General features: G+C 42.2%; 1 protein-coding gene across 1 annotated transcript; it reads right to left on the reverse strand.

The window, feature by feature from the left end:
- Positions 1 to 14,730: 14,730 nt before the first annotated feature.
- Positions 14,731 to 25,172, reverse strand: LOC308298377 (uncharacterized protein). The gene is made up of 2 exons (XM_080741963.1): positions 25,139 to 25,172; positions 14,731 to 15,790 (listed from the first exon to the last, which is right to left on the reverse strand). Exon 2 carries the CDS (start codon positions 15,782 to 15,784, stop codon positions 14,813 to 14,815), a length of 972 nt encoding a protein of 323 aa, XP_080598089.1. The 5' UTR covers positions 15,785 to 15,790; positions 25,139 to 25,172; the 3' UTR covers positions 14,731 to 14,812.
- Between the last annotated feature and the right edge of the window lie 2,752 nt (positions 25,173 to 27,924).

The following is a 27,924-nucleotide window of genomic DNA, read 5'->3' on the forward strand; positions in this document are numbered from 1 at the left end:
GTCCCTGCTTCATCTCTCACTCAACTAAGGGGTCCTTGGCCTGAAAACATTGAAGACCCCTGTATTATACTATACTGCTGAGTACTACTATGCCACTATCACTAGTTTTACACTACTACTAATACTGTCTCTACTACCTACGAATTCATATAATATTGACTTACATCGCCATTTTTAACTGAGTAAAACATTTTATTTGAATTAAAAAATTATAGAAAACTGGACAATTGTACACAAACACAATGTAGGACTATGCAAATGTACCACTGAGTTGGAAAGAATTAGGTCGTTCTTAGTAAGGGTAGGGGGTGAAGTGAGTTTACATCACAGGTTGTAAAAAATAGAAGAGAGGTATATGGGAGTGAGAGACCCCCACCCCCACCAGTTTGAATGTCATATCAGCCTTACATTTTAAGTACAGCATAAACATGTATATCTGGTTGTAAAACCATATGCTATACGTGCAGATTCACAAATATGCATTTAAGGATTTAAGGAGGTACATCTGGTGCTTTACATTCATTCACATTGTGTGCCGGCTGTGTTCATTTTAATGAAATGCAATCAATCCTCGCTGGTGTGTGAAGTCATGTGTCAGAGAGAGAGAGAGAGAGAGAGAGAGAGAGAGAGAGAGAGAGAGAGAGAGAGAGAGAGAGAGAGGGAAAGAGGGAGAGAGAGAGAGAGAGAGAGAGAGAGAGAGAGAGAGAGAGAGAGAGACAGACAGAGATGTGTATGTATAAACATAATATGTTTATACACACACATACAGTACGCGTATTGTATGTACTGTACGCAAGCATGCATGTTACATTATAGGCCTATACTCTGTATAGGTCTTTAACATCATGCGTTGATTGTTTTTCTAAGGACATAAGTCGATGCTGTGCTTTGCCAATAACGCACATTTATCTTCTTATGGGTAAGGTCTTATGCTCTGTCGTACCGCGGCGTCACACGCCCAAAGGGGAGCTTGTAGATCAGAGATTTTCGTAGTATATGACGAAGGTATCGGCACTTAAACCTCAGACTGAGGTTTAAGTCTCATATCTTCATTATATAAGAATCAACTGAAAGAGACACTCAGTGGCTCAGGGGTAGAGTAGCCTCTTGGCAACTGGAAGTTTCCCAGTTCGAACCCGGGCTCCCCCAGAGTTAGTTCTCGAGGTGTCCTTGAGCAAGACTCTGATGAACCCCTAGTTGCTCCCGATGAGCAGGTTGGTGCCTTCAATGGTTTCCTCTGCCATAATGTGTGAATCTACGCGAAGCGACTTGGACAAAGGCGTTACATAAATGCACCATTTACCATTCACAGACATACATAGGCCTACAGACGGACTGACAGACAGACAGACGGAGGGGGTAACCCCCTGCACTCTGTCCTCTGTGAGTCATCGCACCTCCCTTTTTCATTTCCTCCCTCCATCTTTCTACACCCCCCACCCCCACCCCCACCCCCACCCTCCCTCTCTCTCTCTCTCTCTGTCTCTGTTTGGCAGCGGACCACCTCCACACACACACACACACACACACACACACACCAGAGAAAGTACTTCTCCAGATGCACCCACTGTGCACTGTATGTATGTGTGTGTGCGTGCATGTGGTCCATAAAGACTTGGGGGGGGGGGGGTCCCCCTCCCCTCTTGTACACCACAGCTGTCTGTCCACCCGGCCCTGCAGCTTGTGTGTGTGCATGCGTGTGCGCGTGTGTGTGCATGTGTATGTATGTATGTGTGTGTACGTGCGCGCCCCCCAGCGTCCCGTAGAGAGAGAAGACGTCATGGTAATCGTCAGGAGTTAAAAGTTCAGTCCTGCTGTATTGTGTATCAGAGCTCTGGGAATATCGCACTCCGTGGGTGCACGTGCGTTTTAACGTATGTGTGTGTGTGTGTGTGTGTGTGTGTGTGTGTGTGTGTGTGTGTGTGTGTGTGTGTGTGTGTGTGTGCAGGCACGTGTGCGTGTGTGTGTGTGTGTGTGTGTGTGTGTGTGTGTGTGCATGACGTGATCTGGGTTTTCGGCGTAGGTGTTTGTCTGAGTTTATGTCCTGTGTGTGTGTGTCTGTCTGTATGTATCTGTGTGTGTTAGGGTGTGTGTGTGTGTGTGTGTGTGTGTGTGTGTGTGTGTGTGTGTGTGTGTGTGTGTGTACTGTATGTATCTATGTGAGTGTATGTGTGTGTGTGTGTGTGTGTGTGTGTGTGTGTGTGTGTGTGTGTGTGTGTGTGTACAGTATGTATCTGTGTGAGTGTGTGTGAGTGTGTGTGTGTGTGTGTGTGTGTGTGTGTGTGTGTGTGTGTGTGTGTCCGTAGGTGTTAATGTGTGTGTGCACGTGCAACCGCACGTGTTTATGCGTGCGCATAAAGAGGTCATAAAAGGCAGAGAGTGGAGACGTAACTGTAACGAAAAGACCCAGGGTTCAATGGCACGAGTCTCCCCACGGGGGTCCGTGCACACGCACACACGCACGCACACACACACATACACATAATATACACAGACATATCGTCACCAGTAGCGCTTTGGGGGCCGGACGCGACCGGACGCCGTGTGGCCGGAAATATTTCCCCACATGCACGCGCACGGACGGCACCGAACGGTGCACGAGCGTGTAAACGCGTGCACCCCCCCCCCCCCCCCCCCCCCCCGCGAGAGCCACGACAACCCCCCACCCCGCGATAACTACAAGCAATACTTTAATCAGTGGCTACTACTATGCATAACAGGTTTGAGGTTTCTAGTGGTGAATGTGTGAGCGTCCTCAAGCCTCTATTCATATGGATATAGCCTACTTTAACACCTAGGTTTCCAGCTGTGACTGCATGTGCATGTGTGTGTGTGTGTGTGTGTGTGTGTGTGTGTGTGTGTGTGTGTGTGTGTGTGTGCTCATACATGGCTCCATTACTGTGGTATTTAGTGTTTGAGATTCGTTCAAGGCAAACTTTGTTTCTCTATACTGCAGCGCTTTATTTTCTAAATGAATTAAAAGAAAGTAGAACATAAAATCTTCCCACCATTAGATCTGCTGACATCCTTTCTATATAAATAGCCTCTAGAGGCGCGTGCACGTGACGTCAATAAATGACCGTCCGCCCGGAAAAAAAAAATCCCAAAGCACCACTGATCGTCACTGTCGGGCAGAAACCTCGTATCTCCAAGTTTCAAATGTGTACATTTCTTCGCAAGGCAAAGCCCTGCTTCATCAAACAAGATTGTTGCACAAGACTAGTGAAAATAGCCGATCTACAAGCACAGTGTGCATGTAGATCGGCTATTTTCGCTAGTTTAAATCATTTTTTACAATAAATACAAAACAAACCCTTTTGGACATAAATGGTAAATGTTGCTGTTGCATTTACAGTGTGCAATACATTGTGCATATAGTGTGCAATACATTCACCCATTCACACACACGGCAGAGGAAACGGCATAGCTCAGGGGTAGAGAAAGGGGTAGAGAAACTGGTATTAGAGCACGAAGGGTATAAATCCCGAAGGGTTCCCAGTTCGAATCCGGGCTCCCCCTGAGTTAATGTCGAAGGGTCCTTGGGCAAGACTCTGAACCCCTAATTGCTCCCGGTGAGTAGGTTGGTGCCTTGCATGGCTTCCTCCGCCACCGGTGTATGAATGTGTGTGTGAATGGGTGAATGTAATGCACAATCTATGTAAAGCGCTTTGGATTAAAAGCGCTATATAAATGCACCATTTACCATTTACCATTTAGGAAACCATGCAAGGCTCCAACCTGCTCACCGGGAGCAACTAGGGGTTCAGAGTCTTGCTCAAGGACTCTTCGACACAAACTCTGGGGGAGCCCGACCAGGATCGAACTGGGAACCCTCTGTGTTCTAATGACGGTTTCTCCACCCCTGAGCCACTGCCGACATACAAGGTTTCCGCCCGGCAACGGCGATGTAGTATATCCATGGACATGCAGACAGACATATATATAGTACACTTACACCCATGGATGGACACGCAGGCGCGCGCACACACACACACACACACACACACACGCACGCACACGCACACACACACACACACACACACACACACACACACACACACACACACACACACCCATACGTGCACACACGTCTCACCCCAGGAGTGAAACAAAGAGGATATAATGTTATGGAGGAAATACCAGAAGACATGAGGCATGGTGGGACCTCTGCGTGCCTGGGCCTGCCTGCATGCAGCTGGATGCTCACAGCAGCTAATGGCCGTCGAGGAATAGTAAATCTTTATGATAATAAATTGTGTTTGGACAGCGTCTATCAAAACACGGTCGCACCATGCTTCGAGCCGTAAAGCAGTAAGTCAAAGAAAATACCGCACCGGCACAGCTAACCAACATGAAACCGTATCACGTACAGTATATGAGTTCCTAAACTGGGTTATTACGTGCTAAAGTAGGTTAGCCGCTCAAGCTATGGGTTCTATGCTTCGTCGCGTGGCGGTATTGCGTGATAAAAGCAACCCGATCTAGAAGCTCACGGGGTGTTACCATGTGATGCGTTGTGAACTTGTAGGTCTGGTATTCTTTCTATTTTTTATGACATTCTAAAAATCTGGACACCAGGCTGAACGTGGTTAAGTACCTTGTGCGAAGTCAGGCTCCAGTTAAGCGTCTTTCCCACCGAGCACGATAAAGATAGATAATCTTTTTTTTTTATCATTCTCAACTGAAGTGGATGGTAGTGTCCGTCCACACCACAACGATAATGACAACGATCACTGTAAATAATATTGTTTGGATCACTTTCCGCTCTATTTAATTGGCAGTTTTATCGTTGTAAATGGTGCATTTATATAGCACCTTTATCCAAGGCGCTTTACATAGATTGCGCATTACAGTACATTCACCCATTCAAACCATGCAAGGCACCAACCTGCTCACCAGTAGCAACTAGGGGTTCAGAGTCTTGCTCAAGGACTCTTCGACACTAACTCTGGGGGAGCCCGACCAGGATCGAACTGGGAACCCTCCGTGTTCTAATTATCGTTATAGTAATCTTTATCGTGCCCGGTGGGAATGACGATTTAATCTTGTGTCACCAGGCTTTCCACATGGCAGGAAGCCTGGCATTCATTCCGAATTGAGCAGTCTAGAGTAGACCCACCTTCTCTGGAGCAACCTATTAATATCAGTATCCTATTAGGTGTATTATCTCCTCCCCCCCCACACACACACAAATGCAGAATCGCACAGCCTAGGCAGTTGCTACAAGTCCGAATAAAACATATAATTCCAAGAAATACTTGAAGGTTTCTCAAGTTTATCGGCCTTCGTTTCCAAAATTGAGTTATTTTTGGGGAGTACGGACAGATCTGTTTCCCATCTGCTGATTCTCTATAGACCGCTGCAAAAACAGCTAAATGAGTTGATCCCAGTCCAGGGGAAAGGCACTCTCAACTCAAGACTTGAAGTGCGGTCTCTTGAGGATAAACTGGATGAAGATTCTTCTAGTATACAATAAAGAAATTATATCCACAATCTCTTGAGAGGTTTTTAGGAGTCGTTAATTAAGATCGGCAGCCGCAGTCAATATAGAGAAACGGACGTGTTTCAGCAAGGCCTTCCTGAGCATTTCAAACTATTGTACATCGACCCGGAAGTAACATACTATATATATAGCTAATTATTCTTTATATTCTAAAACTAGCCGTGTGAACCGACCGGATCAACAAGTAGGTCGGGAGTGGCTTATTGTCGGTATCAGTCAGTAACATGCAGGAGTCGTTTCGTGTTAGAATGCACTAGACCGGGAGAGTGTTTTTTGCAGGTCATTCAGTCCGAGTGTATCAAAAAAGCAACAGGGTTAAGGCAGCGGAAGCTTGTGATTGGCTGCACAGCGGTGACGAAAGTCAGGGGGACGAAGATACACCTAAACACCTAACCTTAACCCTAACCCTAACCTGTGTAAAACTAACGCTGGTGAATGCTAACCTGCCGACGCTGGTGAATGTTAATCTGGTGAATGTTATCCTGGTGAATGTTAAACTGGTCGGACCAACAGTGCTTAACCCAGTTGCTTTTTTGATACACTCGGACTTAAAGACCTGCGAAAAGAGCCCTGGGAGATGGATTACTGCACCCAATCCGTTGTGCTACTCATACGCTGAGTTGGCGGTGCCTGGGATTGTACCTATGACCTTATGGTCCAAAGGCGAGAGCTCTACTGACTGAGCTACCCTGATCACAAACCTGAGGATGGTACTGATCCAAGCCTATAGAGGAGACCAGAGAGAGGGGAGATGTAATGGTCATCATGACTCACAAGGAGCATGCAGTCAGTGAGTCACCATGCAGGCACACCCACGTACCCAAATACACCCACGTACCCAAACTCCATCTCTTTTAGACACTGATCGGTCCAGCAGTTTGTGAGATTAGCTCTCTCTCTCTCTCACACACACACACACACACACACACACACACACACACACACACACACACACACACACACACACACACACACACACACACACACACACACACACACACACACACACACACACACACAAACAGAGATGAGATAGGGTGACCAGATCCCAACAAACCAAAATGTATGTTTGTGTACATAGGACAATGTGAGACACGTTACTCATGCGGCACTCATGCGAGGTAGTCTAAACATTTCTTTATTATAATGTTTATCCAACTTACAAAATAAACATTTCTATGTAGCAATTGGAATGTCTCTATGCTTCTCTCCATCCGGTTGATTCAGGTTAGGCCTTTTAAGGACAGGCGTCATCAATATGTATGATTATTTGTACATGGACAAATGTGTCTGTGGCAAAGACTAGGTCTTGTCTGTGGCAACATTTTCTTTTTTACACAGCACCATTATAATGTTCTTATTTTGATCATAATACCCAATTACTGGATGTTAAGTCTCCAGGTTTTCTTCGGAATATGTATGACACTGATTTACTATGAGACTATGTAGGCCTATGGCACATTAGAAGTCCACTCTTACTAGTGGTTTTGAAATGTTTTATTTGCAAGGACCACCATAACTCTTAGAGGGTCCATTTGGTTCCATTATGTACCCTCTCAGAGTTACACAGACCCGTTATGGTCATTTTGTATGTCTGTGTGATGAATGGAACTTTGACAAAAATGTCCACCATAAGCCAACAGGGGGATGAGCCCTGGTGAAACAGATACCGTCAATGCATCTTTCTGATATCCAAAACAGAGACGATCAAATAACCGTCCGTCATAGGGACGGACGGTCCCTATATAGTTTGACTCAGGCCATGTATGTATGGCCTGAGTCTATGGCTATTTATGTTTTCTGGAATATGCTTAATATGTCTTTAATTTGACTATAGATGATAGATATTCCCCACTGAGTGAAATGAAGAACACACATCCTCCCTGTCATTATAAATCCTGTCACTCTACAGTAATGGTGTCGCAAATGATAGGTCTTTCTCAGGAAAAGATGCGAGCTGTGGAATATTCTGCTGTCAAAGGTCAAGGAAAAACGTATCTACAGTACATAAAGAAAGATAACTTTGAAATAAATGAGTCTCATTCTGCTCCATAATGAGTAACACTGTTGCATTGGTTGGAGTGACTCATGGAGAAGAGGCATTACATTTTGTATAACACGGTTCTATTGTGAAAATATAACACGGTTCTATTGCTCACAACGCCTCGCAGCCTATTTTCACAATGTCTGAAAAAAAAACTAGTTTTGTCAGTTTTTTCCACAGGTTTCTACGTTTTCTTGGGCTGGATATGGTAGCCGAGAACGGTTGTTCAAGTGCAGCTAAACTTAGCATGTTAGTAAACGTGCCACAATTAACAATAATGCATTGCACCTGTGCAGCTGACCTGCGGAACCTGGGAATATACCATTCTGTCAAGCTGGGAAGAATACAAGTCTGGAGAATCTAATTATAATACCTTGTTAAAGTGACCATTATGTTAAATGTTGCATTTGTAGTTATTTTACTGTAATTTAACAACATCATAAACAGCACCGATAGACAAAGAGACATTCATGGATTTATATTTAAAAGTAACTTTTATTTTCCCCCACTGGACCCAGGGTATGGCAGCTGCATACCCCTGCCATACCCAATTGACGCCCCTGGATGCACTCAATGGAGACTGAACAGATTGGAAGAATATGACAAACGGCAGACATGGACATGGCTTTGATCTCGCCATGTGGCAGGTGGCACCATGCGCTCACTTCCTCTGTGTCTTGTAAACTGCACGTTTCTTTGTCTTCCTCTGCCAGACTATAAACAGGTTTCCGTCAACAATAAGGCATGTTGTTGGGACAAAACCTCAGCAAATAAAAACTATCATGATGAATAAACAAATTGGTTTGACAGTTGCTAGAGATACATTGTCAACAACATCATACCAAAAAAGCAAATGTCTTCCAATTCTGGAATGACCATATGAAGTAGAAGACCATATAAAGTTGTATTAAGTACATAGCCCTGTGAGCCATGTGGCTCATGGGTGTCAGGCAGCTTGAAGTACAAGGGCATATCCCAGCCAAGAAGTACAGCCGTGACGGCAGTCCAGAGGTGCCTCAGAATAATTTAATCCATTCATCCATCCATCTTCAACCGCTTATCCGGAATCGGGTCGCAGGGGTAACAGTTCCAACTGAGACCTCCAGATTTCCTTATCCTGAGCAACTTCCTCCACTCCCTCAGGGAGTATACAGAGGCATTCCCAAGCCAGTTTGGAGATGTAATCCTTCCATCTGGTCTTTGGTCTGCCACGGAGTCTCCTCCCAGTGAGACACGCATCGAGGACCTTCCTAGGAAGGCGCTCGGGGGGCATCCGTACTAGATGCCCGAAACACTAAGCTGACTCCTTTCCAAGTGTAGGAGCAGCGGTTCTACTCCAAGTCTCTATATTTGGAATTCAGCAATATCACTACATCAATATCAGTTCACTATGTGGAGACCTGATTTGCACTGTACTTGATGAGTTATTTTTCCATCTACGGCCAACTCTTCACCAAAAAACAGCAGATCTACAAGCTCACAACACGTCACGTTGTGACGCGTTGTGAGCTTGTAGATCGGCTATTTTTGGTGAACGTTCCCCCCGGAATAGGCATACTGGGTTTCAAGTGGTTAAACGTCAAGTATAACGTTATTTTCTGTCAGTTCTGAAGGAAACGGATATTTCTAAGTGACCTAGTATCTCAGGTGGAAAGATGTGCATATTGATGTTTGTGTCGCTTATGTAAGATTCTTAAAATTAACCGTGTAATTCAGGGGTGCCGTGGATGAAAAGGTTATTTACAGGGGTGCCCTGAGTCAAAAAAGTTTGAAAACCCCTGTTTTATAGTCTTTGGTATGACCCGGCCGGGGGATTGAACTATATGGTTGAGGAATGACCATAGACCATACAGTATACACTCAACCATAGAATAGTCCATCATATTTTGCTTATTCTGCAGAGCTTGAGGAGTGTGTGGTGACTCAGAATGTTCCCTGCATGCAGCAAAGACAGTGACAGGTTAATAAATGACCTAAAGTGTGCGAACTATGAAGTTCGATCGACATCAAACGGTCTCTGCCTTCTTCACAGCCGCGGAATAAAAGCCAGATTTTAGAAAGCCGTCTGTCCTGCAGTGGTCTGGTGTGAGTTTTGAAAACTTGGCCCAGTCAAAATGTGGGACATCATCATCATCTCTCTATGTGGGACACATGGGACAAGGGATAAAATCGCTGTGCAGTCCCAAGTAAAGCGGGACACCTGGTCACCCTACACACAAGATACAGAACAAACCCTCTTATAAATGGCTATAGTCTCCTGCAAAGCCATGCCGTAAAAAATAATCAGCACTTGCCTTTAGCCAGGACGTTTTTTATACTTAATGGTCATGGAACGACGGTGTCTTGTAGCACAAATAGCCGATCCACTAGCTTGTAGATTTGTGAAGAAAAAGAAAGTAAATCTTTGTGTATGATGACATGCCAAAAATGGGGCTGCCAGGTGCTTAAGTACCCCATTACCTGAAGTGTAAGCTTTAACCAAGCCAATGGTCCTTAACATCACAGTTCTGAGCATTGAGGTTTCACCACTTAAAACCTACACCAGGGGTCTTCAACGTTTTCAGGCCAAGGACCCCTTAGCTGAGAGGGAGATACAGCAGAGAGGGACCCCCACTATAAATCGTATAAAATTGTGTTGCAGTTTTTCATAGATTTCATAGATAGATTCTTGGACTTGTTTGACAGCACTGTCAACAGTCCATGTTGGATTCGTGTTAATGTGTTTTTTAAATGGAATGTCTTTTCAGTAATTTAACTACTTAAATTAAAACAATTATAATAATCAGTACTTGGCCGCTGCATGTGAGTCAGTGACTTTTCGACAAAGGAGAAAAGGTGTGAGGCTGTGGAATTCTACACCACATGGAGAACTTCTCATGGTTTGTTGTGAACTTAAGCTCCACCGGGACAGTTTGAACGTGTTTTGAAGTGATCACCTGACAACTCTCGCTGTGATCCTGCAGTTGGAGGTCAAAGGGCATCGTAGTCTACTTTGACCTTCAGACCATGTCTTATCATCACACAGTGCTGCACACACAGTTTACAGCAGAGGTCTTCAACAGGGGGTCCGGGACCCTCAGAGTTACTACGGGGGGTCCTCCAAAACTTGAGTGATTGAACCTTTTTTCCCATTTTTTTATATTAAACACTTGAACTCTAGTGTCCATATTCTGAGAACTTTAGCCAAAAATAGCAGATCTACAAGCTCACAATGCCTCGTGCTGCGAGGCGTTGTGAGCTTGTAGATGGGCTATTTTCGGCAAAGAGGTTTGGTGTAGATGGGGAAAAGAGCAGACTAAGTACAGAGTGAAAGGTCAAGTTTATTAAGTATTGACGGTTCAAGTGATTAAATATCTGAAAACACAAATTGACATGAATCCAAAATACACTGATGATTGTGCTGTCAAACAATGATACTATGTAATCCATGAAAAGGTTGTGGGGGTTCCTGCTTCATCTCTCTCTCAACTAAGGGGTCCTTGGCCTGAAAACATTGAAGACCCATGGTTTACAGTGTTTTAAAATAGACGTTCTCGACTCAAAACATACAGTATGTCATACCACCAGTTGCATTTCACGTTGCAATTTTATATTGTACGGGTGTGTTCGTTGTTTATTATAGGACTGCAATACACGGCTACGTTTAATGGTTCTGTTTGTTTTCGGCACCAGTTCTTGTCCTGATGAAGACCTCACAGTCGAAACATGTTGGTTTTATAGAAAAACATTTGTTTTAAACTTTAAATTCCTCTCCTCCACATTTTTTGAGTGCTCAGATCTCCTCGAATCTCTTCTTTTTTTTTCAGTGTCTATATTTCCCGCTGATCCTAGAAGCACCATACTGTATACTCTTAAGACGTTTTTATCTCCTTAGAGCACTCGGTTATTCATAAAAGGTACAGTGGTCCAGATGTATACAAAATGATGATGCAAAAAGGATAACCCAACAAAAGCCCAGGGCTTCGTTATTTCCATCGAGGTCAAGTGTATTCAGTTCATCGAAACATTTAAAGATAAACAAGAATGTAAATGCAAATATCACGATGTGAAAGTGAAAAAGGCCTGTAATTACATATTCTTTGCTTGGCTAATGGAACATGCGCGTGCGCACGCACGCACACACACACACACACACACACACACACACACACAAAGCTCCAGTTAACTACATTTCATGCTATCATTCCGACACTACTCCACCCAGATATACTGTACGTTTGTAAGGGATGACACACACACACACACACACACACACACACGCACACACACACACACACACACACGCACACGCACGCACACACACACACACACACACACACACAAGTCATCCCTCTTCCCACATATGCTCCATCTTTGAGAGAGAGAGAGAGAGAGAGAGAGAGAGAGAGAGAGAGAGAGAAAAATAGCCAGTCAAGAGAGGCAACAGATAGGAAAAAGAGAATAAGAAAGACTTATGGACAGAGAGAGAGAGAGAGAGAGAGAGATGGTCTGAGTCATTTTGGCCTACGGTCAACACAAAAAAAGACTTAAACTTTCCTTAACACAAGATAACCACTGACACACTCCCTGCGTGCTAAACTGTGTGTGTGTGTGTGTGTGTGTGTGTGTGTGTGTGTGTGTGTGTGTGTGTGTGTATGCGTGGGTGTGTGCGTGCGTGGGTGCGCGCTCAAAACTGGCTGCTGACCCAACTCCTCCAGGCTGTACTGTAAATATGAATCTGGGGAATCATCACTAAACGTCATCATTTTTGAAAGAGTTCAACAAAGCTGAATTTATTTCTTTTTCCTAAATCACATTTGGACAGTGTCCACCCTAACTTCACTTTGAGTAAAACAAAGTGGTCAGTGGTATAAAGAAAGAATACACAGCGTGTTTTATTATTTCAGACGTCAGTGCGCTGGGTTTTGTCTCTCGGCTGAATTCTTCGACCGTTCTTCGATATTAAGGCTGCAGAGTGTGTGTGTGTGTGTGAGTAAGTGAGTAAGTATGTTAGTATTCTGGTCCAGACGCCCACGTGTGCAACCAGGGGTGTCGCACCAAATTCTGGGCCCTGGGTACAAGGATTCACTTATTATTTAATGCTTTAACTATTGAAAAATAGCAGATATACAACACCGAGTGCAGCGCTGTGAGCTTTTAGATCTGCTATTCTGAAAAATCGTGCAAACGTTTTCACGTGAAGGACCCCCAAAATGATATGGATTTGGCCACAGACCCCCATCTCAAAATATTTAGTTCCAGGGACCCCCCAGAAGCAACATTTGAGTTACAAATGTTCGCTTAAAACATAGATATATTCAAAGATTTGCACACATTTTCACAACTTTTTCAAAAATAGCAGATCGACAAGCTTGCAGCGCGGCACTCGGTGCCGCGCTGTGAGCTTGTATATCTGCTATTTTTCAATAGCTAAAAGGCCCCTTGCTCACCTTGGGCCCTAGTAACTCAGTCCCACTTTCCCCCCTCTTGTGACGCCCCTGTGTGCAACGATCCCACTTCTGCTTCCAATTGGAGACATGAAGAGGAAGGGAATTTCCCATCATTGCCGTGAATTATTGAACGGATCCTCAGCAGGGTCTTATGGTTCTGGTGTGAAGGAAAGTAAAAAACACAGCATTTCATCTCACTTTCCTCCCTTGATAAGGCAGGAAAAAGTTGTTGTTCTGATAAAAGATACATAGTTCAAATACATTTCACATTGTTTTTGGGCCCCAAAAAGAAATGTTTTGAAAATTGATTTTGGCTGAACAAATTATACTTTCCCTCCCAGAATTGTGTCATGGGAAGGAATATTATGTCCAGAGTTTGAATGTCAGAAAAAGAAAACTGATTTGACCTCAAACCCTGGTTGTCATCATGGGATGCTGTGTGACCCTGATGACCTCACACAGCATGATGCCCACAGGAAGCTGAATGTTGCTCCTGCACTGTCATCTACTGGCCACCAAATGTAACTGCACCCCTAACACTGCAAGTTTATTTTATTTTTATTTTATTTCATGTATTTTTATTGTGTTATGTAGGTGGTGGGTTTTTGCACGTGTTTAAAAAAGATGTAAAAAAAAAAGAAAAGAAAATGATTGCAACTATGGACATAAAATGTGAATTATGAAATGAAATCATTGCAATAAAAAGTATATATAGGCTAAAAAAAAAAAAAAAACCCTGCAAGTTATACTGTAGTGCAGGGTTTCCCAAAGTGGAGGCCATACGTGGCACCCTATAGGTGCCGTGATGCCAATCCAGGGGTGCCGCAGAATAATTTTATAATATTTGGAATTCATCAATATCACTACATCAATATCACTTAAGACAGACCTGATTTGCACTGTACTTGATGAGTTATTTTTCCATCTACTGCCTACACTCTTCACCAAAAATAGCAGATATACAAGCTCACAACGTGTCAAACGTGACGCTTTGTGAGCTTGTAGATCTGCTATTTTTGGTGAAGCGTCCCCCCAGAATAGGCATGCTGGGGTTCAAGTGGTTAAACGTCAAGTATAAGTTATTTTCAGTCAGTTCTGATGGAAATGGATATTTCTCCAATGATGTAAGACTAAAAAAATGCACAGTGTTAATTCAGGGGGGGGGGTGCCGTGGATGAAAAAGGTATTTACAGGGGTGCCCCGAGTCAAAGAAGTTTGAAAACCCCTGCTGTATTGTGTGTGTGTGTGTGTGTGTGTGTGTGTGTGTGTGTGTGTGTGTGTGTGTGTGTGTGTGTGTGTGTGTGTGTGTGTGTGCGTGCGTGCGTGCGTGCGTGCGTGCGTGCGTGCGTGCTACACATATGAGCAAGAGAGAGAGAAAGAGGTAGATAGTGAGTGTTCCTGACATTTATAAAGACATCCATACACTGTGGCTTCTTTAAGTGGCCACATTGTAGGACACATTTTGGTTGTAGGATATAGTTTCATTATGATTATAGTTAGGCTATGGGGAAATTCAAGTCAATGTCAAGTCAATATTGCAAAAACAACATTTAGGCTATGCGTATGTACAGTATTGTGCACATGTGTGTGTGTGATTGTGTGAATGTGACAGTAATCCATAAGCTTCTTTCTTTTACATTTTTATTTGTCAGGGACAGTGCAAAAAAAACATAAAACATTTGTCAGGTTACAATTATATGAGACAGTTGAACTGCATAGTTTTTTTGTATACATGTCTAATGTGCAACGCCTGTCCCTGGTTATGCATTGAAGGCACTCTAAAATAACAATTAAAAAGTGCGAATATGAAAAAAAGAAAAAAGAAAACAACAAACTCTAGACATGCATTGTAACGTCTCTCATGGTGGAGCTAATGATAGTTTCAGCCAGCCTGTCTGCCAGACACTGAATGTCACCCTCACCTTCCGCCTGCTCGGTGAACCCGCCCCCCACCAACGACGGGTAGTGATTGGTCACCCAGTCGACGATTTCCCCGGAAAGCACCTCCGCGAACACCGCCATCTCAAGCCTTCCCGGGGGTCCCGCGCCCCCGTCTCCACCTCCGTAGCTGTCCGGTGCACTGCCTGCCTGCCTCTCTCTCCACTCTCCTCCTCCCTCGCCGGCCCCGGCGGCCAGAGAAACCACCAGGCGTTTCACAAAGTCGATTCTGGCGTCCGCGTCCGCCGCCGCCTGACCCTCATCCGTCATCATCAACCCCTCCGCCTTGTTCTCCTCGTTCTTTGGCGTGGACGGAGGGGGAGAGGGGCTGAACTCCTTCGCCAGGCCCCCCTTCAGCTTCCTGGCGAAGCTCTCCCTGCTTCTCGTCAGCTCGGGGAGCAGAGGGGTGGTCGGCGGGGCGTCCGGGTAGTCGAGCGACCCCGCCGCGGGCAGCCCCGACTGGGAGAGGGACGGGTGGTGAGGCCGGGCCCTCGCCGACGCCTGGATGGCGGGGTTCTGGAGGGGCTGGTCAGAGGGCGCGTCACTGCTAACCTCCATCTCCATCTCGGTGTTCAGAGAGGATGACGTATCTCTGGGCATTGGTCCTCTGCAGGCCTCTCTGACTGTAGCCTCCTCCGTGGTGGCTGAGGCCGGCGGTTTCTCCAGGTCGGAGGCGTCGCTGCAAGCCGACCGATCCTCTCCAGATTGCGTCTTTTCCAGTCGGTTAACAACTGAGTGGAGGATGTTCTCGGTCATGGCGTTGGCAAAGCTCTGGACCGTCCCCAGCCTCTTGTCTAGAGCCACCGCAACGCTAGAGCTATCTGGAACGGGCCCTTCTGGAACCCCCTGCTCTCTGTTCATTGCATGCATCGGGTCCTGTGTGAGAGAGAGAGAGAAGACAATATGGTAAAGGAAATGACAATATGAGGTAGGGCATTCACCAAATATTCGAATATTCGAATATCAAAGTCACTATTTGACGTTGTTCAACAAGTCAAATATTCACCTTTCTTTCTTTTCTTTCTTTTTTCTGAGTTGTTAATGCCCCTGGTGGATCAATTTGTTAATGCTCTGTACCAGGGGTTCTCAAACCTTTTTAGGCTGTGACACCCAAAATAAACATATATGGACAGGGGACCCCCACCCTGACAAGCACTTGGAATTGTCAGGTATTATATTTAATGTGACTCGGTTCCACAGATCAATATTGTGAAAATAGCAGATCTACATGCTCACAAGTGAGCATGTAGATCGGCTATTTTCACAATGTTCGCCTCTTGCTTACTTAATATTTGACAGTTTGGCCAGTCCTGTCGAATATTCAACTATTCGAATACTTTGAGGTTGAATAATTAGAATACTAAAAATCACTATTCGTGAATGCCCTCATATGAGGTGTAGCAGCATTCTATCATTCCTCTCAAAGCCTGAGGGGAAGTGTTGAAAGAACTGGCAGGGATAAAGGTGAATAGCTAAGGGAGGTTATGAGGCCACTGGGCAGAGAGAAGCTGTCAAAAGACTTGTAGATGTCCCGTGTTCATAGATTCGATTCTTGTTTCTCCAATGTGGTGTCACGGGGGGGCCCAGAGTTCCAAGCGGCTCCCTTGGTTGAGGGCCTTTTTGCAGAAACATGCAAATGTAGAATTCAAAGTTCACTCGGATCGAGGGAAAATGTCTAAATGTCAATATCTTGTCTTAAAAATGGGCAACTGGCCATAATTAAATATGTTTGAAATTAAATCATGTTACATTTCAGGATTCCAATTAAAAAAATAACAGCAAAATTATTCAGGATTCCAATTCAAAAGAAGCAAAAAATAGCCGATCTACAGGCTCAAAACGTTTTGAGCTTGTAGATCTGCTATTTTTTGCTTCTTTTGTATGAGATACTAGAATGAAAAAGTAGGACGTAGCAACATGCAATGTGGCCCTCTGGAGTGAATGTGGAAATATAGTGGCCCTCACCATCAAAGTTGCCCAACCCTGCTATAGGCAAAAGCAAATTTTCCACAGGTTAGGAAGTGTATATTCTGATCTGTTAAGAATGTGTTTTGGGTGTGGATTTAGAATGGTAGGACAGAAAACCTATCCGTCTCTCTGACATCTAGCTAAAATCTAGCTAAACCGGCTATACACTCTCCCTTACCTTTACCGTTTGTTGAACTTCCTTGAGTAAACAATCCTTCCACTCTTCCAATTACCCTCCAAATTATTACTTCAAGGTGTTTCATTACTGTCCTCTCTTTGACACTTTTGAATCAGCCGGATTCAGCCAACATTTCTGTTGTTTTTTTTCTGTCTGGGTACACAAAACCTGAACTCTTGTTCCTTCCCCGTGCCGGGAGAGTTTTTCTTTTATTAAAACAAGGATTAGTCTACTAAATTGGGTTCAGATTCACCTTTTTTTAATATATATCCCGCTCCCTTGACCACTGCAAGAATATTATATCTTTTGACCTGTAACCTAACGCAGTGGTTCTCAACCTGTGGGTTGGGACCCCCAGGGGGGTCCCCAAATGATTAACTTAATGTGCAAATTTTTTTTCTCACTCAACAGCAAACAAACCACCATACGTTTAAGTGTATAGACGAGAGGGTATCTGCACATTTCTAAAGTGACAATTTATGAACTTTGTAATACCTCTAAAATGACAAATTAAACAACTGCCAAATTGTCAGATATTAGAGGCACAAATTGTGAAAATAGCTGATCTACGTGCGAGGCGTTGTGAGCTTGTAGATCTGCTATTTTCACAAAAGAACCGTGTTATACAAAATGTAATGCCTCAACTCTTAGTGCTTCTTAGGGTGGGTCCCCAGTAGGGCATTCACCAAATATTAGAATATTCGAATATCAAAGTCACTATTCGACTATTCGAAGTCGAATATTCTTATTTCTTTTTTTACTGTTTTCTCTTTAAGAATATATATAGTTTATAAAACTTGGCTAGATAGGAAGTCATAAGAATGAGTTGTCAATGCCTGGTGGATGAATTTGTTAATGCTCTATACCAGGGGTTCTCAAAACTTTTTAGGCTGTGACCCCCAACATTTTTGAAATGGGGACCCCCACCCTGACAAGCACTTGGAATTGTAGGTATTAATGTGACTCGGTTCCACAGATAAATATTGTGAAAATAGCAGATCTACATAGCTCACAACGCCTCGCGTTGCGAGGCGTTGTGAGCATGTAGATCTGCTATTTTCACAATGTTTGCCTCTTCCTTACTTAATATTTGACAGTTTGGGGGGCACCCGCTGGCCTAGTGGTCAAGGCGCATACCACATACTAGGCTATGATGCCTGCTGGCGTCGCCGGTTCGATTCCCAATCCGGATGACCTTTGCCGCATGTCATTCCCCATCTCTCTCCCCATTTCCTGTCAGTTTACTCTCCTATCAAATAAAGGCATAAAAAGCCCAAAAACAAATCTTTAAAAAAAAAAATGACAGTTTGTCCAGTCCTGTAGAATATTCGACTATTCGAATACTTTGAGGTCGAATAATTTGAATACTAAAAATCACTATTCGTGAATGCCCTAGTTCAAATATGATTATTTGGGGGTCGCTGCCTGAAAACGTTGAGAACCTCTGATCTAACGGACAAGAATTTGAAGCAGCAAGAGTGCAAGACTGTGGCTCAGAGATTTTGGAGAGAAAGTAAAACAAAGACGTGGAACAGAGAATCCACTCTGCCCCCTCCACCACAACCAGACCATGGAAAGGAAAGCATAGCGAGAGAGAGAGAGAGAGAGAGAGAGAGAGAGAGAGAGAGAGAGAGAGAGAGAGAGAGAGAGATAGAGAGAGAGAGAGAAAGAGAGAGAGGGGCCTCGTTTACCACAGCCAATCACCAGATGAGCTGTCAACGGTCCAGGATGTGGCTGGTTCGACAAAGCAGGAAGCACAGTTTTGGGTATCAGATGCAAAGATTAAAAAAAGAAGAAGCAGGGTGGAAAAGTCTGCTGGCTGGTGGCTCAGACAATTCATTCACCCACCACACAGTGGGTGCGTTTATATGCACAGATCGTATTCCACTTATATTCTGAATGACTGCTCATTCAGAATAGAAATGCTCATATAAACGTTTAGGAATGGCCATTCCGGTCTGACCCGAATGAATTTTCATTCTGGTCTGAAGAGGTGGTTTATGCCGTTTCAATCAGGATACATTTGTCATATAAACGCTCCATTCCGAATGAACTCCCCCCCCCCTCCGACCTGAAGTAGGCCTACTTTGCGCATGCCCAAAGTTCTATTCCGAATGAATCCTTTGGTCATGTAAACGACAGTGGAATGAGGGATACTTGTATTCAGGTCCCATGTAAACGTTTGGGAATGAAGCTATAGTCAGAATAAGTTCATTCTGAATGGCATTCTGAATGTGCACATAAACGCACGCACTGACACTGTTCTGACCTGGGTTAGAAGTAGAACAGTATAGAATCCAGTCCAAGAGCTGGGCTGGATTTGAACTGCTATGACCCCTCCCTCACCCAGTGGTGTAAAGTAAACTAAACTAAGTACATTTACTCAAGTACTGTACTTAAGGGGAAAACCACCCATTTTCAATATTGAACTATGTAATTAAAGGAGTAGTTCACCCCCAAAATGACTTTTTTTCTATTGATTAGTCATGCCATGGAGAGTAGAGTTCAATAATATTTTTAGTTTTTTGTCGCATTCCTAAGACAAAAATGTGATAACAATAGATTTACCCCCATTCGTTCCGGATGGGGACCCGTTTCGAAACGAGTCCCCATCCGGAATCAATGGGGGTAAATTTACTCGAATCAAATCTTTGTCTTAGGAATGTGACAAAAACCAAAAGATATTATTGAACTCTACTCTCCATGGCATGAGTAATCAATAGAAAAAGTCATTTTGGGGGTGAACTACTCTTTTAATATACCTTAGAGGAGTTGTGGAAATAAAAACAAAAAAGAACTGTAGGATTGATTTTGAGGTTTGTATTGCAAAGTACACCAGTGTGATGTCATCACGGTTAAAGGAGTCGTTCACCCCCAAAATGACTTTTCTTATTGATTACTCATGCCATGGAGACTTGAGTTCAATAAAAAATTTTTTTTGTATTTGTCACATTGCTAAGACAAAAAATAGATTTTAGTAAATTTACCCCCATTGATTCCGGATCCGTAATCAATGGGGGTACATTTATTCTTATCAAATTATTGTCTTAGGAATGCAACAGAAACTCAAGTCTCCATGGCATGAGTAATCAATGGAAAAAAAGTCATTTTGGGGTTGAACTACTCCTTTAATTTCCACATCGCCAAATAAAAGTCTGGGTTTCCGAGGCTAATTTCCACACAACTCCTCTAAGGTATATTAATGACAGTTCAATATTGAAAATGGGTGGGTTTTAAGAATTCTTACTTGTTTAGATGGAGTATTTCCATTTTTCTATACTTTTACTTCTACTCCACTACATCCTAGAGGCAAATATTGTACTTTTACTCCATTACATTTATTTGAAAACTTTTAGTTGCTAGGTACTTTGTAGATTTTGATTATTACAGAACATATGATGTTACGTACATTTTTCGACCATTAACGCATTGTGAGCTTGGAGATCGGCTATTTTCAAAATATTTTATACATTTGAAAAACCTGAAATGGGACATTCTGCACAACAAGTACTTTTATTTTTGCACTTTTGTACACTGTGTTATAAGTATTTCAATAATATATGAATAATGGGTGCTGTTGGGGATATTTGTAATATCCATTACAACGCAATATGTTTTTTAACTGTTTGATACATTTTGATGCCAATCATTTTGCACTTTTACTGAAAGTAGGCCTACGTTTTGAATTCCAGACTTTTACTTGTAAGGGTGCCCTCACACCAAAATACCTATGAGAGTGGAATCCGCGTTCCGCCAATGCATCGCAATGAGAAGGGAGCATTTTTTGCAGAAATCCTCTGCTGGCATGAAACCGCTTCACTCTCATTGAAATGCATTGGCGGAACTCTCATAGGTATTTTGGTGTGAGGGCACCCTAACAAGAGTATTCCTATATTACAATAATGATACTTTTACTTAAGTAAAAGTTTTTAGTACTTTATCCACCTCTGGAATTGAACTGCTATGACCCCCCCCCCCCCAACCTCCCCTTGTCCTGACTTTCCCCCCTCTCTCTCTCTCTCTCTCTCTCTCTCTCTCTCTCTCTCTCTCTCTCTCTCTCTCCACTGAAACGAAAGGCAAGAAATGTTATAAAGGCCTCAGAAAAACTGTGCGTTGCTTCCTCTGTCGAACCTTGTCCTTTTCCTCAACCTTGAAATGACACCGACTCTGTCCAAACCACTAATGCTATCCAGGGTTGTGAAAAAACAAAAACACAAATAAACTGCTGGCCATAATATCTTGTTGCAGAGATGCGATGAGACGTTTTGATACTTTCTTGGAACTCTTCTGCGTGGCTAACGCACTGATGTAGAAACTGTATTTATGTAAAATGCTACAGCGATTAGCACAGAATGGATCCATCTCTGACGTAGGATATAGCCTTCCTGAACGCTGTGAAACTAAATACGAAACCTCAGAGTGGCCACACACACCTTAGCGAGGACTTTCACTATCTGTGGCTCATTTTCTTTTTACAAAATGAAGCATGTGATTGGCCTGTAAAAGACCCTCACTATAATGATATATTGCCGTACACAAGGATGAGGTCATTTTGTTGGCAAGGACACATCCTTGGTGCATGTGCACACACACACACACACACACACACACACACACACACACACACACACACACACACACACACACACACACACACACACACACACACACACACACACACACACACACACACACACACACACACACACACACACACACACACACGTGCAAAAGCCAAAAGCAAAAGTACTCATCATCTAGATTCTAGAATGTCCCATTTTACAAGTTTTGAAAGGTCTTTTGAAAATAGCAGATTTATAAGCTCACAATGTGTTGCACTGCGATGCGTTTTGAGCTTGTAGATCGCCTATTTTCAAATAGCCGAAGTAGGGCTGAAGTGATTAATGGATGTTTTGTAATAATACTGGTAATCAAAATCTAAAAAGCCACTAGTATGTAAAGTCTTCAAATAACTGTAGTGGGGTGGGGTAAAAAAAAAGGTAAAATATTTGCCTCTGGGATGTTGTGGAGTAGAAGTAAAAGTATTGAAAATGTTACATGCACGGACGACCTTGCCAACAAGTTTACATAATATAGTACAAGGAGACACACACACACACACACACACACACACACACACACACACACACACACACACACACACACACACACACACACACACACACACACACACACACACACACACACACACACACACACACACACACACACACACACACACACACACACACAGTTATAATGTAGGGGTGCCTCGGATTTAAAAAAAATATATTTATGGGGTGCCCTGAGACAAAAAGGTTTGCGAACCCCTGACCTAGAGTCCTCTTTGACCAACTCATCACAATTGAATTAACTGTAAAGAAAGTTGTCCAGTCCCCAATAAACATTGCCAATATTACAGCTTATTACCACCTCAAGATGTAGGGAAAACTTATTTTGTTTGAATTAGTTTCCTTCATTACATTATTGAGTTGCTCCTCTGTGTCTTGGCTGAACTATTGTGACATAAGCACAATGTGAGAGCTCGGGTATTCTGACCAAGGCCTTTTTACTGTCCCAAAAACACATGCACGCACAATACACACACAGACTACCGGTACTTTCCCTCTGTATTTCTCTATTATTAAATATCCTCCATTACTGGCTGAAGGACAACAACTTATGCCCAAACAGAAGAAGGGAGAAACAGTAAAGAATGTGGAACAAATCAAACTTAAAACAAAGAATGGATTCTCTTGGCAACGTGTGAATTCAACATCCAGGCTCTGTGTGTGTGTGTGTGTGTGTGTGTGTGTGTGTGTGTGTGTGTGTGTGTGTGTGTGTGTGTGTGTGTGTGCGCGCGCGTTCACAAAAACATTTCAAGATGGAACCTTCATTGTGTTTTTATTGCCGGTTAAAGCGCTACTTGCCAACATTTACAATAATGTTTGTCTGAAACCTAATCTAATGCACCGTGCATTGAGACTCGAGATAAGATATACTGTATGTTTTTGTTTTGTTTCACAACCATCTGTGAAGCTGTGTGTTACTGTACATGCTGCTCTTTCCAATTAGCCTGAGGGGTTCTCTGGTTATGAAAATCCTGGTTTAAGCTGAGCTGCCGGGTTGAGGTATTATCAACCTTCTACAACACTGTTTGCTGATCAGCTGATGTAAGATTGCCTGGTAGCTCCGCTGTGCTGGGATGACCCCAGACAACTGAACGTCACCAGGAGAACTGGGCTCATTCCTGTGTTGGTTTTGTCTACTTTCGTTGACTGCCTTTTTACATTGACGACAACTAAATAAAAACTAAATGTTAGGGAGGGACTAGTGGAGAAGAGACAACGCCCACAAAAGGTGATGACTCATCACTTTTCATCACTAAACCATCATTTTCTGGGGCCATTTTTAGCCCAAGGAATGTTTTTTTTTGTGCAAAACAAATGCTTGCAATGGATTCAGCATCATGACAAACCCCTAGTTAGACCCCTCACATCCTACTTAAAGCAGATTCTTTTCCCGCTGCATAGAAAGTCGATGGAAGCCCAACTTGATTTGGCCACTGTGGGTATTTGCAGTGAGCAGATCAGGGTAGATGTTTTATCCTGGCTAGTAGACCTAATTTCCTGTCAGAATCAGTTGAAAAACTAAATAATACAATTTTGTCCAACCTGAGTGTATTTTTTCTCTAGATTTACTAGACCAATACTGACTTACGAGCAGACACATGCATGTCATTATATGGACACATTTCATCATGAACCTCCCCACTTCCCAGTAACTGACAACATTGACGAGTCATCATAATGTAGGTCACCAGGTCATTCAGTGCTGTTTCTCAACTACCTTCCCTTTCCTACAAGAATAGTCAGGGACCACATGCACTACCTTCACGGACCACCTGACTTCACGGACCACCAGTGTTCGGAACACGGGTCAGTGATTAGGAACAAATTATTATCACAACATTCAGAAAAGGTGGAAAAAGTACCCTTTTTTTTACTAAAGTAAAAAGTAGCAATACTGCAATGTAGAAGTACTCTGTTACAAGTGGAAGTCCTGTATTCACTAAAAGAAATCTTTTGAAAATAAATAGCCAAAGTTTAAATAGGTCTAAAGTGATTAATATATGTTTGGTAATAATAATTCACATCTATGAAGTAACTAAAGTTGTCAAATAATTGTAGTGGAGTGACAATATTTGCCTCTGAGATGTAGTGGAGTAGAAGTAAAAGCATAGAAAATTGGAAATAGGCTACTCCAGTAAAGTGAAAATACTTTACACCACTGCTAGGGTTCATGAATAAACCTTCTTGGGATCCCAGAATGATCAAGTACAGCTAAGGGAAAGGTCAAAGGGCCAAGCATACAGAGGCAGAGGGGATAATTTGTTGTTGATTAAAACTATGACGAAAAACCTTTGTCGACTAGCTTTTTTCACTAACGAAAACGAAATAAAACCTAAATAAAAAACTAAGCTTTAATGTCTAATTAAATGAAAGTGTAAGGGAGGGACTAGTGGAGATTGGAGAAGAGATCCAGTAGAACTAAAAGATAATTCAATTTACGCTCGGGTGTTGCGCTCTGAAAATAGTAGATCGTAGCCTAGTAGATTTTCAGCATATAACCAAGTGTAAAATCAGCCATCAAGGCCCACCAAAATACATTTTTGTTGACAAAATAAACTGCACGTTTATTCAACTAAAATATGATAATTAATCGACTAAACCTGACTAAAACTAAACGTTTTCAGAAGACTAAAACATGATTAAATTCAATCGATCTCAAAAGACTATGACTAAATTAAATAAACTTTGCCAGTCAATTGTTACACTCGCAGAGTTGAGTCAAAGAATTCTGAAGGGAGATATGCCACCAAACGTATGTACAATAAAAACAACACGATGATACTCAAGAATAAAACCACTGTCTTACCAATGAAATGCTGACAAGAGATTATAAAACCATAATGAATGCAGGCTTACATGGGGACATGTTGAAGATAAAATAGAACAAACAGAAAAGAGAAAAATATATGAGAGGAAAAAGAAAACATGAGTCGTATGCTTACTCACCACTCAGGGACATGAGACAGGAGACAGACACCTCTTTGTTGCTGGAGATGCAAATGAGTTGATGAGGAAATGCGTTGATACATGAGCCTTCATCCACTTCCTGTGTGCACATCCTTCAGCGCAGATAGGCACGCATACGTGTGTGTGCTGTGTGTCAAAGTTTAGAAAAGGGAAAAAGTGCATGCTGCTTGATCAATGGCTCTATAGCAGGGGTCTTCAGTGTTTTCAGGCCAAGGACCCCACAGTTGAGAGATGAAGCAGGGACCCCCCACAACCTTTTCAGAGATTCCATATAGTGTCATTGTTTGACAGCACAATCGTCATCCAAAAGTGTTTTTTGGATTCATTTCAATTGTTTTCAGATATTTAACCACTTGAACCGTCAATACTTAATAAACTTGACCTTTCAACCTGTACTTAGTCTGCTCTTTTTCTCCTCTACAGCAAACCTCTTTTCCTAAAATAGACGGATCTACAAGCTCACAACCCCTCGCCGCTTGTAGATCTACTCATTTTGAGAGCAAATATATTGACAATTTCGTCAAATAGAAACTAGACAAAAAATGTTTGAGGGACTATAGTGGAGAAGAGATCCAGCAGAACTAAAAGGCATTTTATGTTTGGTTGTGCTCGTGTGTTGCGCTCCGAAAATAGCTGATCTACAAGCTCACAACCCGCTCTGAGCTTGTAGATCGGCTATTTTCAGCATGTGTAAAATTAGACATTATGACATCAAGGGCTGCCAAAATATATATTTTTTTTACTAAATCAACTGTAGTTGTCTAAAACAATATGATATTCAGTCAACTAAACCCAGAGAAACTAACACTGCAGATGACAAAAATGTCAAAATCTATAAATGTATTTTAATAAAAAAAAACATTTGAGCTGGCTTCAACTTTTTTCTTCAGAGCTTCATTGACACCCAGAACATGGATGCTGGGGTGCAAGTGGTTAACAAAAGTGGCATGTCAAGAGTTAAGCTTTTTACGATAATAATTATTTTTGGGCCAAAATAATCGTGAAATTACATTTTCATATCATCCCTACCATCAAACAAACAATGGGAAGGCCACAACAAAAATTATAAGTTGAAGAGCTTTTATTTTGACACCCACATGGAAACTGACATCCATAGGCCTACAACTCAGTCATATATGGAAACAAACCATTTACATCAATACAACCAAGTCATACATAGAAACAAAATCATTTACAACATCAGGACAATGCAGTCATACATATATAACAGGGGTTCCCAAACCTTTTTTGGGCTCAGGGCACCCTATAAATATTTTTCTCATCCGAGGCACCCCTGCATTAAATTCATAATTTTCACTCCTAGCAACTTATATTTATAGCATATTTTAGTGTTTATGTTGCGAGGAAAACATTGAGATAATAGCCATGTTGACTGAAAATAACTTTGTACTTCAAGTTTAAAATGATTTGTAAGTGTCCAAATAAATTCCAAATATCATCAAATTATCTCGCAGCACCCCTGGACTGCCGCCGTGGCACGCCAGGGTGCCCCGTCACCCACTTTGAAAACCCCTGTATATAAAATGTTAGTTCATATGCAAAAATAATTACTTATTTTATAAATATTATACAATATGTCATTACTTATTTTAGACATTATAAATACATTTTAGTGTTAAATCTATGCCATCGTCTTGAAAGAAAAATCTATGGAAACAAAATAATTTACAACATCAGGACAACGCAGTCATACATATATAAAATGTTAGTTCATATATACAATAATTACTTATTTTATACATTTTATACAATATATCATTATTACTTATTTTATACATTATAAATACATTTTAGCGTTAAATCTATGCCATCGTCTTGAAAGGAAAAAAACAAGTGTTAGTCAAGGTCTTGACTCAGGTAATGAACACTCTATAAGACCCAGAACAGATGATTCTACAACGCAGACAAATCGTCTCAACGCACCAGAAGATTCATACAGGAGAGAAGCCCTACCAGGCTGTTGGCGGACCAAACCGTCTACATCTCTACAAAACAGTCTGTGATTCTGTGCTGTAAGGGACAGGAGTTCTCCTGCCATCGCATCATACTAGCCTCATCTTACACTTTGAGAAGACGTTCACCAATGCATGTTCGAGTCATTATTCGATCCAATAACAGTCAAATAATCGACGTATATACTGTATATATATAATATATTTATAAAATGTTTGATTCATACTATAACGTTACTCATTTTATATATATTATACAAAATAAAATAAAAATAGTGTTAAATCCATGCCATCGTCTTGAAAGAAAAGCGTTAGTCAAGCTCTTGACTAACTCAAAGACCCAGAATGGAGGAGTCTACAACGCAGAGAGGCCCTGCAGTCGTTGGCACACAACGATTCATACCGGAGAGAAGCCCTACAACTATTCATACCGGAGAGAAGCCCTACAATACCACCAATATATCTTGCTGCAGTGAGTGATGGAACAACTTCTGAAACCAAAGATCACACTAATTTGAGGCCACTTGACAAGGTTAATATAATTTTATGTTTTGTCTATTATTCATCATTTTTATCATTATTATAGGCCTATACGAAAAATAATTCTGGGATGGGTCATCATTTTCTTTTTATGAGATGTTTTTGGTGTAAAAAATAAGTGTTGAAAAAAATAAAAATTAGTTAGATTCATACAGTAAATATATTTCATATATATATATATATTCCTAATATTTCATATATATTCCTAATATGTCAGAACCCACTGCCCCAGCATACATAAGGCCCTCGGTT

Source organism: Nannobrachium achirus (assembly GCF_963921795.1).
Source record: "Nannobrachium achirus genome assembly, chromosome: 14".
NCBI lineage: Eukaryota > Metazoa > Chordata > Actinopteri > Myctophiformes > Myctophidae > Nannobrachium > Nannobrachium achirus.